The 19,101-nt window shown below is 39.6% G+C and overlaps 1 protein-coding gene across 2 annotated transcripts in view; it reads left to right on the top strand.

Annotated features, from left to right (window-relative positions):
- The window catches only part of VEGFD (vascular endothelial growth factor D), a 42,059-nt gene extending 23,956 nt beyond the window's left edge, over nucleotides 1-18,103 (top strand). For both annotated transcript variants that reach the window (XM_021269302.4, XM_005015182.5), the window contains exons 2-7: nucleotides 5,838-6,048; nucleotides 9,876-10,066; nucleotides 12,316-12,464; nucleotides 13,247-13,344; nucleotides 15,797-15,992; nucleotides 17,443-18,103. In XM_021269302.4, the coding sequence (XP_021124977.3) occupies nucleotides 5,838-6,048; nucleotides 9,876-10,066; nucleotides 12,316-12,464; nucleotides 13,247-13,344; nucleotides 15,797-15,992; nucleotides 17,443-17,569 (972 nt within the window). In that variant the 3' untranslated portion in view covers nucleotides 17,570-18,103. The remainder of the gene's footprint in view (nucleotides 1-5,837; nucleotides 6,049-9,875; nucleotides 10,067-12,315; nucleotides 12,465-13,246; nucleotides 13,345-15,796; nucleotides 15,993-17,442) is intronic.
- Nucleotides 18,104-19,101: the final 998 nt, after the last annotated feature.

The following is a 19,101-nucleotide window of genomic DNA, read 5'->3' on the forward strand; positions in this document are numbered from 1 at the left end:
TTTCTTAAATAAAAATACTTATAGTTACTGAACTTGAAAATAATTAATTTGAGGTCCCAGGCATATGTTTGTGGTATAGGTCCTTGAGTAAATTTAGGACTTCAGTGGGCCTTTCTTTCACTATTGCATTCTACACACCTTTCCTCTGTTCAAATTACCTCCAGAAGATCCTGAATGGGCCAAATACAGCATTAATACAAAGATCATCTGTGACATATTTGAAGGAGTGAAATGTAAAAATGTATTGTGTTCTGCTGGCTCACTCAGACATCGTTTTGAAATGTGTAGGGTACTTTTTCCTTAAGCAAGAAACCTAGGAGCTTGTCAAGCATGAAGAAAAGGTGCGAACTGTTGAGTGGCAACACCTGATAGGAGCTTGACAATACTAACTCTCAAGAAGGGGCACAGTTTGAGCGGTGCAGACTAACTGTGAAATTCTGCATCTGTACAACATGACACACAAGACAAATGTTTGACTATTATAAGTCAACAGGGTAATGAACTCTATCTGATTTAAACCATCTTCCAAGGTGGGAAAGGCCACTGAATGTACCACTGCTCTTTCTCTTGTTTCTTTCCAATGCTAACTACTTTTAGAGTTCTCTGGCATCTGAGATTGCTAGGAAGAAGATAGATAGTCCATTATGGTTTCTTTTGGAAAGACAGAAGTTGTAATTATCCAAAAATCACAATGCTAACCCACGTTATCATTTCCTGATGTCAATGATATTGCTCGTAGTCCAAATGCAGGCAAATAGATATTCCTCTTTGAACTGAAGAAAGTTTTGGAACATATGGGAGGTTCCTGTCATGAAAAGCAGAAAAATTTATTTGAGTACAAATCAGATTTTTATCTTTGGGCATGGAATTCATTGTGATGCTTTGAAAAATGATATTAAAAGTAGCAACAAGATGAAGAGATAAGAATGAACTACTTAAACCTACTATACTACTTGTACTTTGTTTTGTTATTTGTTATTGATGAGTTCTAAGAAAACATTTATTGTAGGCAATAGCATTATGTACTTGGATTACTATGGGGTATATATTTATGGGTAGTGAAAGTCTGTGACATTTTGAGATTTCCAGTGATATGTTTCCAAAGATTATATATATATATATATATATATTTTTTTTTTTTTTTCTTTTTGGGATCATGTAAAGAACATTGTCCTGGCCCTTTTTCAATAGCTCCTCTGTTTTCTTTCTCTCTCAAACCGTAATGGAAATTTTAAGCTTTTGGGGGCCAGAGATCATCATTTTTCCAACTATGTGAGCAATGCTAAGTGCAGTGAAGTCCCATTCCACAGCTAGATTGCAACCATCACAACCAACTACCACAATGGTGAAAGCTCATCCCACCTAACCACTAAAATCTTTGGTGACCTAAGAGAAAGGGAGTGAGGGCATGGCAGGGAGAAAAAATGGATGTCTCTATATCAAGAGGTTGACCAGCTCAGCCTGAGTTAGATCTCATTAGACTCTCACCTGACCCATCGCTTAAGACTGTGGAGAAAAAAGGGAAAAATAAACATAAAAGCACAGTGTGTTCCAAGCAGTACAAGATGATGAAAGCAGAATGGAGAATGTTGTAGGTAGACAAGAACCGAGGAGGTTCTTGTCTACCTTGTAGGTAGACAAGAACAGAGGAGAAAGTGCCTCTGCTCCTCTTGCGTGTTCTGGGGATCTGGACCTTCCAAAAATATCAGTGGAGATTTGACCTCTTTGCATGCTGTCCACTCACTATCACTGTGAGAAGGAAAAAAAGTCTTTGATCATCACATGAAGGGTAGGTTTGGAATGTCGTCAAATCTAACACCTTTATCCAATTTCACATTTTGAAACATTTATTCATCTTTCAGTGCAAAGCTGCACTCTTCCAAGTGGAGCTTTTCAGCCGGCCAGAGTATGTTTGTCTGTAACGAAACAGGGCTTGAATTCAAACTGTTGTACATGAAAGAAGTGTCCACATCTGTGTGGCATTAGCAGTCATATGGTATGTCATCTGTGATATTGCCTGAGACCATAAAAGTTTTTATGTTTTCAGATGATGCTGTCCTTTTCAAAACACACTAAATACAAATGTATGCTTGAGAAAGATTTTGTGACCACACACTATTCAGTGCTGCTGTGCCATAACAAGAGAGTGCCCCAGCTGAGGCCATAATCCTGCTGGTGGGGCTGCTGCATCTTCCATGTGTTTTCATTTATATATATATCTTTTTCCTTCTATAAGCTTTTAGTTTTGAATGCTTTTAAGTTGTGGATATCCACCTCTACAGTCAAACTGTATAAAGATGAGAGACTCCGTTCTAGATTATGAACAGTCTGTCCATGCTCTAGCAAGTGTTTAAAAGAACATCTTATTGAGTGTATTGTAAAAATCCCAGTGAAGACAAAACAAATGTGTAAGGCAGTATTCATTGTTCCTGTTTCAGCAGCTAGTCAGATCAGAAGAAAATGAGATGTTTGTCTTCAAATGTTCTATATCCCAGAAAGCTGCAGTGGGATTCGTTTAACCAAAGATCCACAACACAAATGACTTTTGTGATCTAGTGAGCCATCCCTGGAGGTCTTTAAAAGACGTTTAGATGTAGAGATTAGGGATATGGTTTAGTGGAGGACTGTTAGTGTTAGGTTAGAGGTTGGACTTGATGATCTTGAGGTCTCTTCCAACCTAGAAATTCTGTGATTCTGTGATTCACTTACTGGGCAGCTAGCAGAATTTCAATGTGATTTCAAATGCCTCATGCTCTGCAAGTGCCTATTTCTCTACCTTGTCTGTAGAGGGAGCTGAGAGTGACAAAATAGATGTCCACAGTGTAAAAATCAACAATTATTTGGGATTCAGCCCTCTCCAAATATGTATTAGTGCCTTCTGCTTACTGTCATGCCTAGTGTCAGTAGTGCTCAGAGGGAGAGACAGCACTTTATCTCAGTGCTGTTGTTGATATGGGAAATGGCATCAGGAAATTTTGTATTGGATTCCTGGGAAGAAGTTAAAAAATCAGCTGCAAAATCTTTTCCCTCCAGGAAGTCAAATATAAGAAGAAAGAACATGATTATCCTGACATTGTTCTGGGAGGCAACTGGCTATCCCATTAAATGAAGAGCTTGAGTATCTGTTGGGAAACATGAAGACAGTAAAGGCAGATGATTCACTTCAGGGTTGAATAACCCTGGCACAGAGAAGTGATAACTCAGTTCCAAGGGCTCTGTGTGAGTTTTGGATAATCACGGTGTAGTTAATTAGGTTTAACTTCTAATGACTGTAAAGGGAATTCTGTAATGTGCACTGCTCTTCCCGTTTCCTTTGACTGCACTTCTCCAATTTCCAGTATAAGCGAAAGAGTAAGAGAAGGAACAACCTGCATACATAGGCAGGCTTTGTCAATACCACTATAGTGCATCAATATCAGAGGCACATTTTTGTAATTATCACAATTCAAAATCCATTTGATATGCTTTTTTATTTTTGTACAAAATTGAATTCTATTAATAAACTTTTTTCCCATTTCTATACAATATTAATTTTGCAGGCATAATGTCAGATAATTTCCACATCAATGAATTTGTATAGCTTTAAAAATACACAGATACTTTAAGCAATACAAATTTTTGCTTTAGATAAGCACAGAGATCTTTTCTGTACCATGAGGCATGCATACTTTTTGTGTATTTTTTGACCTTAAGATTAAAATTAGTTTTCTCCTATAATAACACTTGATATTTAAGTGAAAGAAGTGGAAATGCAAGTCCTAACTATTGACTTCTACAAGAAATGCAGAGATGTGTCTTTTCATTTACAGAATACATCATATAATTTTACTGGTTCTCTGTAATTTCATTCTAGTTTAAAGGTCTTGGATGCTGATCTAGCTTGAACATCTTTCTTTCTTTCTTTTCTTTCTTTGTTTCCGTCTTTGTTTCCGTCTTTCTTTCTTTCTTTCTTTCTTTCTTTCTTTCTTTCTTTCTTTCTTTCTTTCTTTTTCTTTCTTTTTTCTCTAAAGACAAAAAAAAATGTTAATGCTTAATACATTTCATTTTTAACATATTTGGTCCCATTACCACACCACCCCTGGTCTCGTACTCAATCTTTTGCAGGGTCAAGGAGACAGTATGTGTATGAGAGTGAATATAAGCTGCGGTTCTTTGAAAAAATAACTCTTGACATATTGACCTCAAGCTGAATTTGAGCTTTCCTAGATCAGCAAAATTCTGGGTAGCTTGTTTGTAAAACTGTCTTGCAGTTAAGTTACTGGTGCTAATTTTTCACATTCCTTTTGACCTATTTGTCCATAAGTATTGAGATGGGCTTTCCAGTTTTCACCACAGATGAAATATAAGAGAAATGATACACCTATGAAAAGCAGCCATCTCTTTCATCATAATAAAACATGGCAGCATGCTAGAGCACGGTACAATGTTCCATATGGGCATAAAAGAAGAGTAAATAACTTATTCTGGTTAACTACTTAGGGAATTTTAGGTCAGTGGAAGGTAATTATGCAAAAATGAACTTGGCCAGTGTGTACAAGCTAACATCTGTATCATTGCAAAATAAATGCCACAGATGTTTTAATAACGAACAACAGATGTGGTCAATGCCTAGGTTTCAGATCTCATCTAAAAATCTTTCTCTCATAGGTGACTCTTCACTCCTTCCCTAGGCTTATGCAGAACACTAGCTGGCTGCTGGCTGCCTAATCACCAGCTCCCATCTTTCAGCTTTGCCTTTAGGATGTGGTGTATTATTTATGAGAGCTGGCAGTGCAGCCCCTTATCTGCTGGTCAGAAAGCACAGCCGACTGCATTACTGGAGAACACAGCTGAGCACCAGCCCAGCAAAGTATAGCCATTTACAAAGATAACCTTTCGCTTGGGTTGGAAGCAGTAGTTTTTAGCAGACCTGGTGAGTCAGTGGAAATAAATATTCAGCGTCTTGGTAAAGGCACACAGATGTCAGAAAGCAGCAGCCAAAGAAACCAGTATTGTTGTGGTATGCCATGCACTACTAAGTTTCTATTAAAAAGGTATATTTTAAGTGAGTAATGACTTTATACTAACAGTGTAGGCCTTTGTAGGGAGCGTTCTCCCATGGAAGTGGAGAGCTGTCATGTACTGCTGCACAGCCACAGCACAGAGGCTTGATGTGAGGCCACCTTGGCTGACTTGGGCATGACCCAGATGGCAATCAAGGTGGGAAACAGCAGATGCACCCTGCATTTTGCAGCACGTTGAACATCGTGTTTGCCCACTGTGTGGGTCGGCCCTCATACTTACAGAATCACAGAATTTCTAGGTTGGAAGAGACCTCAAGATCATCGAGTCCAACCTCTGACCTAACGCTAACAGTCCCCACTAAACCATATCCCTAAGCTCTACATCAGAAGATGCTCTTAGGGCATCTCCTGGCTATATCACCTAGTTTTGCAGTGATGTCTCCTGACTGACACCAGAGTTTTGGCACCCAAGGTGGCTCTCTGCAAAGGTGCCTGAATTGTCCTTGCAAGCTGAACTCATTCACATGCCATGTTCCCTGGGGAGCAGGGACATGGGGACTGCAGCCTGAATTGGTTGATCAGCTCTGCTGGCTGTGATGGAAACGGTGAGGAAAAGGGTATCTCACCTTCCCAATTCATAAGGGCACAAATCCTGCAGATCGATCTGACATCAGGCACCATTAAAAACAGGGACATTCCCATGTGCTCCTGTTTTCCCAGGTATTCTCAGCTGTTCTCATCATTATGCTGCCTCTGGTGCAAGTGCTGTGTGTGCTGCGTTTGGGACATGCAGTAAATGCACTGGCTTTCTGACTTCCCCCTTTTTCCTTCCAGAGGACGTCTCTGTCAGCACTGGAGCGGTCAGAGCAGCAGATCAGGAGGGCATCCAGCCTGGAAGAGCTGCTTCGAATCACTCATTCTGAGGACTGGAAGCTGTGGAAATGCAGGCTAAAACTCAAAAGTCTGGCCAATTTAGACTCCCGCTCTGCATCGCATCGCTCCACCAGATTTGCTGCTGCTTTCTATGACATCGATACACTGAAAGGTGGGTGCAGGTTTGGAGTCTGGCTGCAGCTTAAGGACCATCTTATGCAGTAATGGATTTTAAGTGCCAGGGGTTTCCTAGAATACACCTGGACTGGAAACAGCAGGGCATTCATGGAAAATGACTCTGTACGAAAAAATGTCAGGCAACAGCCTGAGTATGTCTCCCTCATTTATGGGCAAATCAGGCTTACTGTACTGTGTACCATTCGAGGGAAAGATGTATTATGTATGAATTTGTCACTCCACAAAAAGAGGGGAAGTAAACATGCATAGAGTGGGCTGGAGTGATGGGCTGAGGGGCCTGCCAGCAGCATCTTGCCAGATCCTGGAATTTGCTTGCAGGCAAAAACAAACGAGTTTTACAACAGGCATCCCAATCCCTTTCTTTATTAGGTGTGTTTTGATATAAGGCACTGCACATCATCAGTGGTGTCTGAGTGGGAACTGCAGGAAGGAGGTATTGCCCTAATCTTCTCTCTCTATTTGAGGAAATCTCTCTGGAGAGAAGAAGTAAGCTTTGGAACTGTCAGCTAGCACCTGAGTGAAGGGAATCACAATTCTGTTCCCCCACGTGGAGCAAAAATGAATACTGTTCCCTGTAGGTGAAAGACTCAAGGGCCATTTTATGTTCATTGATGTAAAATAAAAGATCAAGTACTACACTTCAGTCATGGAGATGGATTTCCTACAGCAAAGCTACGCTATAGGCTAACCAAGTACAGATCAAGCTATTCTTTTTTGTTCAGTCTTTACCCTGAAGTGACATGACCATATCACTTTCCTTTGGGGAAATAGGATATTGCTGATCCTGTTCCAGCACTGCTTTTACAATAACCACAGCCACATTTGCACGCAATTGCTGTCGCTTTTATATCTATTGCTTCTACATTTCAACTAAATTATGACTGAGCAAAGGCCTCAATTTAGTTCTCTGAGCCATGGAACAGAAATGCAGAGATGAATGCCAGTCTGAAAAGGGTTTTTATGTGACAGGCATGGCTTTAAACATCTCATAAAAATTTTGTAGAGACAAACAAAACAAAAGCAAGCAAACAACAACAAAAATACACAAACCAAACCAAACAAACCCCAGCATCCAATACAGATTGGAAGAACAACTAAGGGGACTTTAATTAATGTTACATTTTGTTTGCACATCTTTACAAGCCTATACAGAAACATTAGTTTCTGTATGTATATCAAATGAAGTTCATGTAGCTGTTATTAGAAGTAGTACCCAGGGTCAAATGCTGTATTTCTCTATTCACTATATATTCTATTCTCTATTCTATTCTATTCTATTCTATTCTATTCTATTCTATTCTATTCTATTCTATTCTATTCTATTCTATTCTATTCTATTCTATTCTATTCTATTCTATTATTTCTCTATTCACTATAGCTCATTGAGTGAATGAGCTATTTGTATTTATGAAAAATAAAAATGAGCCTCTGTATTTATGAAAAAAATAAATGTTCCTTTTGTTAATACACTGAAACAACAGAAGATGTTGTCAAACGGTACTGAGGCAATGTAGGCTTTTTGCAATAGGCGTTTTGAATGGCAGAAAAATGTAGCTCTGCAGGTAATGAAGTCAGGTACCTATAGTTGTACAGATGTAATATTCTCATAACCACTTGTCACAGCTGTTAGTTCACTTCCTTCTTTCCCTTTGAATATCTAACTTTAGACACAGGTATGTCCACTTTCTCAAACAAAGCCCAGTCACTGAAATTTAAGTTAAAAAAAGCCTTTTGGGTCATCTTCTCCATTTTTCCATCCAAAGTGAAATTATCCCAGAACAGAAATGACTTTGTTCTAATATATTAATATGTTCAAGGTATTAAAGCTCCTTTTAAAAAACTGAGCCTATAAACATGTATTTCTTTCCCACACCCTTTCCAGTCAGTAAGCACTGTCCCTTTTGCCAAGAGCATCTGTTTTGTTTTAGTAAAGTGCTATGATGAGAAGACTGGGTGAAGCCTATTCACAGCTTCACAGTTAGACCATCTTCCACTGCACCCCACACTCCAATGGTGCAATTTGAAGACTTTGTCCCTCCTTTCTAGAGCTTTAACAATGAAGTCACTGAAAGTCCCCCTCACCCTGTCCCACCACAACCTGCCCAGAGCAGCTCAGTTCACCTACAACAGCAGCACTTTCAAGCTTGAGGGTATATCATCGGAGCCAGATTTTGCAGCAAATGCCCTGTGCTTGCTCAGGGGAGATCACAGCGACCACAGTGCTTCACAACAAAGCATGACACCCACTTCTTTGACCAGCCCTTCCTGAAGCAGCCCTTCTATATAAAATAAATAAATACATACATAATATGATTAATAAAGGGAAGATATGTGCAGATGGAAAGGTCATCACTGCTCACTCTCACTGAAGTGACATCTGAAGTGGTTACATGCATGTACTTTAGTAAGTTTGGCAAACACTTTATTTTCTATTTTAAGGCTTAGGATTAGATTGCTGCTTTGATAGTCTCAACTACTCTAGAAAATTCTATTGATTTTAGTGATTCTTTCCTTAATTTATACTACAGAAAGTAAAATCAGAATAAAGACCCTAAACTGTTATATTGTGTACTTTTTGAATGAGTGGAAAGTAGAGTGAATCAGCCCTGAGGAAGAGCTTTGCAGAAATAAACAAACTGATTTAGATATACAGAGTCAGTTGAAGGAAATATAAATAAATGAAAGGAAAGTCAGGTAGGAAAGAGTGAAATAAAGGCTTATCTGAAAACAAAGTATAGCAATTAGATTAAAAGTCTTCCAGGAAAAAAAAAAATAAAATAGAAATGCCCTATAAATGTACATACTGCTGGCACAATAGCAGGGAGATGGACTGCACTGGGAGAGCAATTTTCTTAATAGTGTATAAGTTGCTTTTCGCCTTTCATAAGCCTGCTGGAGGGGGGCAGACAGGAAAAATGTTTTCAGTATTTTAAGGACTTAAAGCACAAGCACTGATGACTCTCGAGTAATTCCATAACATGAATCAGATAAGCAAAAGCAGAAAAAAAAAAAAAAAAAAGCAGGGCCACCTCTAAGAAGACCTGAGATGGTATTATGTAAATGTTACTATTTTCTCTCTGTGCTTCAGCCAGTGAATGCATTATTCCTTCTCACAGTCAGAGTTTGACAGATAGGTCTGAAATAAATTACTAGTCTACACCAACTGAGTATTTGAAAGATGCCACGTTGTTTTGAATAGATAAAACACGCTTGAATTCATATTCCTGTTATTCCAACTTAAAACCCCAGAGGGTATTTAGGTGTGAGAGTGTTTGTCTTGGATTTCATTCAGCAGCTTGGAAACAGCTCGCTGGCTGACATCCAGTGGGAGTACTAATACCCTCTGACCAGAATCTGTTAATCATTAATGTGCTTTCCAGTCAGGCCCAGGCTCTATGCGCCCAAATTGGGGTACACGTGGTGACAGGCTAGGGTGGCAACATGAAGATGACCCCTCAGGAGAGAAGAAAGGGTTGGGGCCAGCCTGACCAGATGGGATTTGGGGAGCTGATCCTCTGTCAGCAGAGATCGATGTGCCCTACTTAACCCATGGACATGAACAGAGATTTTGGTCATCCCTGTTGAAAACCAAAGGCAGATAAATGTAGCGACCTCTTTGCCAGGGCAGCTGGTGTAAGTTACTGGGATAATTTTGTACTCCGCCTCTCTCTGGTCCTTAAATTAATCCAAGTAAGTGCAGATGGCCTGCCAGCACTTCATTTTTATTTATGTAATGTTTTTGCCTCACTAATCAGAGGTTTACTTTGCCATGATTGCTCATAAAAATGGTGTTCTCTCCAGTCATAGATGAGGAATGGCAAAAGACTCAGTGTGTGCCAAGGGAAACCTGTGTGGAGGTTGCCAAAGAGCTGGGTACGACAACCAACAAATTCTTCAAGCCTCCCTGTGTGAACGTGTTCAGATGTGGAGGCTGCTGCAATGAGGAGAGTCTGAGCTGCATGAACACGAGTACAACTTACGTGTCAAAAACGGTAAATGAGCCTATTTACATGCATTCCCTTTGTCCTGGCTCTCAAAGAAGGGAGGGGAAAGAGGATGTTTGGTTTCTGAAATCCTGTTATGAAAGATCTGTCTACTCTGTCATAACAAACGGAAGAATTGACTTTTTTATCCATGTGGAGTAAACGCAGGCATGTGCAATGACATTTTACACTCATGTCGTATTATTACAAATGTTTATATATGTGTAGAGATGGAAAATCAGACCCTGAGAAAGTGACTGTAGGCTCACATGACTTTACGGGGTATAATGCTTCTCTAACATATTGTTACTTGGACCTGGGACCTCTTGAGGGCATTGGCTTGTGGGAAAACTCTCCACCAAAGGACTGAGAAAATCTGGGGCATTTTGTAGTGTGGGACCAGGAGTCTGAGAGCTGCATTCTCAAAATTGCCATTAATGCCACAAGGATGGTTAATAGTTATTGAGGTAGAGCTTTGTGAGCCTTAAAAAGAGACATTTGCAGCAGAAGATATCAACTGCTCATTGCATGCTTCATTCAAGCTTGAATGCTCAGGATCTGGATGTCCCAAATCACAAGTTACATTGGAAAAGAAAGGCTTAAACCTGCACCCAGTTATTGCTTAGGTGCAAAAAGCAACAAATATGTGAATTTTAATGACTGGTGCCAAAAAGTGAGCATAGAGTATCCAGAGCTTCTTTCAGTAGACTCCCTCTAGCATCTATGTGCAGAGGTATCTTGCTCCAGTTGGCAAATGAGCACAGCTCTAACTTCAGTACTTTCAGTCAGTGCTTTGTTTGAAACCATCTGTATCCATACCTACAAAACGAACACAAGGGACAGGTCCTCCTAGATTAATCTTCATTTTGGGCACCCCTACTTATAAAACCTTTTGTACTTTTATTAGTATATTAAACTCTAGTTACCAAATAGGTTTTTATTTAAGACAGAACAAAGACTAAGGGCAGTTGTTTTAAAAACCAAATTGAAGTTCTTACGGGAAAGCATTTGAAGGTCAGCAGGCCTGATTCACTTCCATATTGTTTCAGGTTTTTTGTAATGCAATTCCTTTGTGTCTGGGCACACTGGATCTGTCCTTCTTGCGTCAATGTTCATTAATTGCTTTCATTCCACACCAGACAGAGAAAGCACTTATGAGCTGTTGGCTATACACAAAAGACATCTGATCAGCTCAGGGAGCTAGGTCACGCTAAAAAGTATTTACTTATTTATGTTTTTTTGGAGCAGCAGTTCATAAGTTTGTTGAAAAGCTGCAATTCTGCAGAGTGTAACATTCCTTCAGTGCCCTTCAAAATAACCATTCCCTCAAAAGCCCCCAGCTAAATTCCAGTCCTGAACACACTACCAGCAGACCAGACTTCTCTAAAATCTATGAAATTACTCCCATAAAAGTAAGAGTACATTTTTTTCCTTGCATAAAATATCCACTGAAGGATATTCCTGCCACTTGAAGTTAGAGACACCTACATTTAAATATCTAAACAGTCAGGTTTAGAACTATTTCTCAGCCACTGAATCTGCATGCAGCACTAACCTGGCATGCTGATAAGTATTTTATTCCTTACTTTCCACTTGAAAAAAGCTGGCCTGTTGGATCAGAGAGGGTGTGAGTCACTTCAACGACTCCCTCCTACGTGGAGCTGCCCAGAGAACCAGAGCTTCTACAAGGCTACCCAGAGATTGCTGCTTGGTTCCTTAGGCTCCTACTACAGTCGAAAGAATGATTCCCTGAGGAACCCAACTAAAGTGGACTGAACTGTCTTTAATTTACTCCTGTTTCCTCTGTCTCTGAGAAGTCTGTGGAGCTTAAGTTAGGGACCTAAAGGTGCAAGCTCTGAGTACCTTAGTAGTGCTAAATGTTTCTATGAGTGGCTGAGATTCAACTGATGATATAACTGAGAACAAAGTTCCCAATGCCTGTGTCTTTTCCATCTTCTGCTAGCAATCCAGAAGAAGCATTTGAGTACATTTGCAAAGATTTTGGGGTGATCTTGGGTATTTAGTAGCTGGTTATATGACTCTGAGATGACCATTTTGGCAAGTTTCTACAGTGATAGGCATTGTTTGCCTTTCACTTCAAAATCCTCAGTTCCCACCTGCTCATTCATGCCTATGGTAACTATTGCTAGAAAAGAGCAATGGTGAGGCAAATGGTGGCAAAATCTAAGAAGTTTAGATTTAATATAGTAATTGCATAATGGAAACTGAAAAAAAAAATGTTTATTTCACCTACCTAGCTCTTTGAGATCTCAGTTCCCTTGACAAGTGTTCCAGAGCCTGTGCCAATCAAAATTGCCAATCATACTGGCTGTAAATGTTTATCAAATACCCAGCGTCATCAGTACACCATCATACGAAGATCTGTCCAGTACCCGGAAGAAGATGGGTAAGTTGCCTCATTTACAAGTGACTACCTATGTTGTGTGGTCCAATGTATGAAAATTACTTTGTTCTGATTTGGTTATTATAATGGTGCCTTCGTTTTCTGTTACCCCAAAAGATTTTATTTTTTCAACATGACATGAGCAGTTCTGCTCACACATTACTTAGCCAGGGCACATGAGAGTACTGAGATCAACCTAAAGCACTCTGCTGTACCTCATGTTACCTTGGGTCAGAATCGATGCAAACCATGGATTTTAAATTTTGTAATCAGTCCTGGTTTGCATCTGTTCGGCTCAGTGTCTGGAGAAATAGCCATCTCACATCTCACTCCAAAGTATGGCATAGCAGCTGTAGTCCTGATGGGAACTGGCTACATTAACTCAACAGACACTCCAGAAACACAACTAAAGGGTCATTTAAAGTTAGCTCAGAAGTCCCTGTCTAGCCCTGCATGTAGGCTTGACCCTGAAAGTGCCCTTCAGCTAGACTTCTGGGCTGGGGGATAGGTGAAATTTCAGCAAAGCCACTTCTAGCCATTACTCAGCCTGCTGGCTGCTCTGAATCCTCTTCCTAGGCAGACACCGAAGAACTTCAGCCTTCTTCCAGTTTGTGAGCTTCGCTCCCAGATCCAAGTACCTGAAAGTCAGGCTGGTCCTGAGTCTGAAAAAAGTTCATTATAGATCATTAAGCATAGGTTCATTTTGCCAAATTACTATGATGCTGCTCTTGATATTATTTTTAATTATTTTTAATTTCCTTTTTTTTTTTTTTTTTTTTTCCTAGTTGTCCCTTTGCCAACAAACTTTGCCATAATGGATGGATCTGGGATAGTGACAAATGTGAATGTGTTGTAGATGTACAGCATCCCAACAGACGGGAAGGTAAAGATAAAATTACCAATGGATACATATATTTACTATGTCCAAGCTGCTTGTGTTTCATTTTGGTTATGTTCCATTTCCTGTTGTGAGAGGTACAGTTTTAATTCTACATCCTTAGTTGGGCCTGGCTTATGGGGCAAAAACACCTGAAAATAAACGCTTGTATATGCTTATCCCCATCTCATGTTTTTTCCATGGACATTTTACTCCATCTATATTAGAAAGCTAAATAAGAACCAGGAATGTATTAAAAAGAGTTAACAAAATAGGCACCTTTGATTATTTTTTATTTTATTTTATTTTACATTGCCCTTAGATTGCATGATGTACATTAGGGAAAGCAGCCTTCCAGTACCTAAAGGGGACCTACAGGAAGTCTGGAGAGGGACTCTTTGTCAGGCATAGGACAAGACGTAATGGCTTTAAACTAAAAGAGGGAAGATTAAGATTAGATGTTAGAAGGAAACTCTTCACTCAGAGCGTGGTGAGGCACTGGCCCGGATTGCCCAGAGAAGCTGTGGGTGCCCCATCCCTGTTCAAAGCCAGGCTGGATGGGGCTTTGGGCAACCTGGTCTGGTGGGAACTGTCCCTGCCCATGGCAGGGGGTTGGAACTGGGTGATCTTTAAGGTCCCTTCCAGCCTAAACCATTCTGTGATTCTATGATTCTATAAATCTATGAAAGTAAGTACAAGTGTCCAGTGCTTCCTTTCTCCTCAGCTTTTCATGGAAAACTTTACTCTATCAAATAAATTTGCAGAAAATATTCTGCAGTGGGGGAACTGTGTAAGTCTAAATATACCCACTAGCAGTAAACGTTAAGAGTAAAGTTAAATCTTCCCCAAGCCCTATGTAATTCTTTTTTAAAGAAACCGTTTTTCTTAGGAAATTGTAAATAGTCGAAGTAAAATTGTGACAGCAGTAGAGCAGTTGGACATGGAAGCCCTGACTCTCTGTTTTAACCTATGTGAGCAGAAGAGCAAACCCAGCAAGGCAATGATAAAAGCAAAATAGCAAGCCAGTTAAAGTAAAACTAAATAATTTCTTAAGCTACTCTGTTGTTTACAATGTCCTAAGGTTAATAGATTGGTTGCATATCTTTTTCTATAGGATCTATTCTCATTCTGGATCAGATCATTTGACCAGCAAGTTATGTAGTTAAACTCATGTTAGTCTTTTCACTCAAGAAGGGATTAGTGCTCCATATTTCAGAGTATGTATGTTCAAAGGACTATGAATAGCCAAAGTCCTCTTCACTCTTGGCCTTTTGTAAGGTCAGCATGGGGATCAGAATTTGTGGCTTGTTGAATTATAGCTTTTGTTGACATAAACTCAATATTTCCTCAGATAAAATATAACTCTCTGAAGCACGTTGTGCTTGGCTGTGGCTAGGACAAAATAACTTAAACTCTGTCTTTGATGTTAAAACAGTGAGACTGAAACACTCATACACGCCAAACTTTATCACCCCAAGGAAGTGGTTTGTTTTCCAAGAATTTGGGGCAGATTCTTTCCTCTCTTCAAATAGGACTTGCTTTTTATTTTTTTGGATATTGGTTTTTCAGCGTTAAGTAAGTAATGATGAAGGTTTCTTTCAAGTAACGTACAGGCCTGTTCTGGTCAGTAAGAGCAGAGCTCAGGTTGCAGAGGTCATGGATACAGGTTACATTCCACATTCCATAGGTTAAATCCGATAGCTAATTGTAAAATTACAGGAAATTACCTTTCCAGTGACACATTATATGCCATGACCTTTAACCAGGGATGTGCCGCCAGTGTTTTAATGTGGCTTTCAGAAAATATGTTACCCTTTTTTCTAGGATTAGCCTCATATTGTACTCCAGATGTGTATTTTGAGGGAAGATAGATGAGGTATTGGAGTGTTCCCTTGGCTGGGGTTTTGTTTCTGAAACAAAGTATTTTCTCCTGTCTTTAACTGACAAGTGTACATATGATGCTTATTGAAGTGCTAGACTGGCTTGCATCATGCTAGACATAATATTATTTTTGCAAAAATTTCCAGAGTGTATGGATAGTGAGATACATTGAGCAGTGAAGGTTCTAGTTTGTGTGGATGTGCAACTTTGGTATGGGCATTCACTAAATCCTTTCTAAGATTTTTCTTTTTAAAACCTGCAGTGCAGTAAAGGTTTGTTCCAAAACCTAACATTTGGCACTTCTGATATACAGCCCCAAAATAAAGTACTTTTATGCAGGGTTCAACCCACAAGAAATAACAGTATCAGAGTTAGCGAAACAATCGGCTCACTCCTCCCTTGAAAAACTCAAGAAGACCTTTTCTGCCCTGTAAATTGCAGCAGAAATTATAAAGACTAAAATAAATCAAAGAGTACACAACTGAGTCCTACTGACTGCAATGAAAGAGCCAGTGTCTTCCAGAGCAGGATTTAGCCCTGTAAAGCCTAACACTAAATGTTTTTTGAACTATTGCAGGACTCCCTCCTCTTGCTGAACTAGCTATGTGTGGACAATATATGGAATTTGATGAAGAAAATTGTGAATGCATCTGTAGACAGAAGTGTCCCACAGACTTCTTTCAAAGTAAAGAGAACTGCAGCTGCTATTTGTGTAGGGAGAGCCAGGAAAGCTGTGCTCAGAAACACAAGATATTTCATGCTGAAACCTGCAGGTAAGTGCTCCTTGTCATTCAGTGCCCGTACTGAATTAGCTTGCATAGATACTGGAGGTGCAAGTGCTGAATTAGCCAGGAGTGCCACCCAGGATGAAATACCTTGCTGCAATTATAAAGATAATAATAATAATATAGTCTTTACAATACTCACATCATAGAAGAGTCTAAGGTTTATTTAATTGACATGTTTTGAGAAATCTGGACAAGGATGTTATTCAACTACCTAGGTTTATTATTTTTTCCTTCTTCTTAGGGGAATGAATTCTAAAACTATGCTACACTTGAAATTACTGTGTTACAAAGGGGATTTACTGTGAGACACTGAATCTTGCACTTCCAGCGAGTCAGAACCCAGCCTGTGTTCTCTGTGACAGCCAAATGCTTTCTCATGAACTTCTAGGGACAAAGGTACCCTAAATTAACATCCACACCATGCTGCTCTTCCCTATTAAATTTGTCCTCAGAGCAAATGATTTGCTAGAGTTAATGAAATTTTGTACACATGGAAAGCCATGCAATCAGGTCTGATTCCTCTAAGAACCAGGAAAATTGTTTTGGGGCTATTGCACTCCATGCATTTTCCAAATCTTTTTGTGTAACTAGTTTTGAGGTTTCTTTGGCAAAACTTACATGGAAAATATGCTTTTAAAATACTCCTTTTTTTTTTTTTTTCTTTACCTTATTTTTAAAAATTTCCTTCTCAGAGAACCCTGGTCACATGTAGAGAACCAAGAGCATGCAAGAACTCAGTCTGAAAGCTTGTGTGGACAGTCAGAATCCAGTTTCCCTGGGTACCTTATCAGAACTGCAGTTCACTGCATGGTCACCTTTAGGGACCATTCTCATAGACCTCTTAGGTTCATTCATAGAGAGGAAGCTGTGGAAAAAGTAACATTTTCATCTTTAGACTCAGTTTTGAAAATATGGACAAGCATAAAATAGATGGGAACAAATATACAAATAGCTAAAAGAATCAGCAGAGCTGAAAGTGAGCATCAGAGACTTGGTCATTTATGTGCTGCAGGTGTGGGAGGGTATCAATGCAATCATTTGTTTACATGAGTTTAGCTCCTAGAAATGACTGTGATCTGGACACAGGACTTCTATGCCAGACTTTTATACCCAGTAGTCTTGGAGGACCAAAGCTGAAGCATCAAGTAAGCTAAGGTACTTTATAAAATTTGAGGGCAGCGCTATCCAGGATCTCACCGCTCGCAAGAAATGAAAGAGTTACTTAGGCTGACTGTGGATGAATGGACAGCAAGAAGATGTTGCTGCAGACAAGAACTGCCAAGCAGCAAAGTCTTTTCTCCCTCTATTGTAGGGTGTCCGCACTTTCTCAAACATCTCCTACATGTCCGATGATGAAAAAGTTGGGAAAGGTGACAAAGAATTATCATATTAAAATGCTCCTCTCTTTTTTGCTTTCTTCTCCTTCATTAAACAGCTGTGAGGACAAATGTCCATCCCAACCCAGAACATGCCCCACTGCAAAACCAACGTGCGCCAGGCATTGTCGTTGTCCGAAGGAGAAGAGAGGTTCTCATGGGTCTCAAAGCAAAGAAAATCCCTGACTGAACTTCCTCAATTCTACAAAAATCCACTGCTTCGCAACGTAGCTGTCACTGACTTTCGAACAGTAGTAAACACAAGCATCTTCCACATTAACAGCAGAAGAATGAATCCAGTCTGCATTTATTTATTTATCACTAACTGCAGGTCAGTCCTCTGGAACACTGATAATTGTTCTGTAAGAGGTAAAAACAACTGATGAATTTCTGTCTGTGTGGAAGAAAGAGCAGAAAGAGCCAGTTCAATGTTATGCTATGGAAGATGAAGCTGGTATTGGTAATAGAGTCGCAGTCACCAGCCAGTCTTTCAAAAATTGAGACTAGATAATCTTAGCCTCTGAATCCTTAGCTAACGCAACTCTAGGGTGAAATTTTCTTCAGAAATTCAGTGTACAGGATTTGGCTTCTAATAGGGTCAGCACTGAGTTATTTGATCTACTGTCCAGCTTTGATTATCATTTTGAGTTTATTGTACAACTACTGTCAGATGTGCCATATTTAAGTGTATATAAGAAAATAAATACATCAGTTATTCAAGTGGTTTTGATTTTTTCCCTGTTATGCTAAAACTCTGCCAAACAAAAAGAAAATAAGCAAAAACCCAAAGCCACCTCAAGCACAGCCTTATGTTTGTCCCACTGGGACTGGCTCCTGCCCAACCCCAGGTCGAAACAAGGTCACTTGGTCCAATAATTTCAGTATGGAAGAATAATTTTTCCCACGTCTGCTTGACAGCCATGTGTGATTTATTTATTTGTTCCTGTGTGCTAATCTCCCTAAGGGGATAACAGCCACACTAGTACTAACTGTTCAGTGATTTTTTAAGGGAAACGATAATTTTGCTTTTAACTTACCATGCCATGAAAATATGTCCTTTGCACTGAAATTGTTTTCACCAGTGTGAGGCCTGAATAACAGTGTTTTAACCAAATCAAGTACAAGGACAACATTATTTTCTGAGCCACTGAAGTCCGGTCTGAGTCATTCTAGAGAAAATATTGTAAGCAGCAATCTTGAACTGGAAATGATGGTCTTGATGACTGAATCATTTTTTCCGCTTTGCCGAACTCTCCAATTCTATACTGCATTGTGAGTGGAGGGAACAGAGGAAATGAAACAACTGCAATGGAGATGGAAAGGTCGACACAATGTGTGGAATAGAAAATAGCTTTTTGATGTGCATCTCAGAGGGTTATTTTATTTATTTTTTATTGTATTTTTATAGGGAAAAGTAGATTTCTTTAAAATAAAATCAGAACTCAATCCTATAAGAATCCTTTAAGTTGCCTCCTCATCTACACTGGGCTCCCCTGCTGGGGGGTTTCCTGCACAGCACACGCATTTGCAACTGGCCTGCCACATGAACAAGGACCAGAACAGGACCCCAGTATAAAATAAGGTGAGACAGACGGGCAGTAAAAGCAGCACACCCTTACACTTCCCTCACTTTTCTGAGAGGCTCTAAATTCAGACATATATTCACGGTGGGTGAAGTCTCTGAGCTATGTGAAGGTCCTTAAAAGAAACGAACCTTC

This window comes from Anas platyrhynchos, chromosome 1, assembly GCF_047663525.1.
Source record: "Anas platyrhynchos isolate ZD024472 breed Pekin duck chromosome 1, IASCAAS_PekinDuck_T2T, whole genome shotgun sequence".
NCBI lineage: Eukaryota > Metazoa > Chordata > Aves > Anseriformes > Anatidae > Anas > Anas platyrhynchos.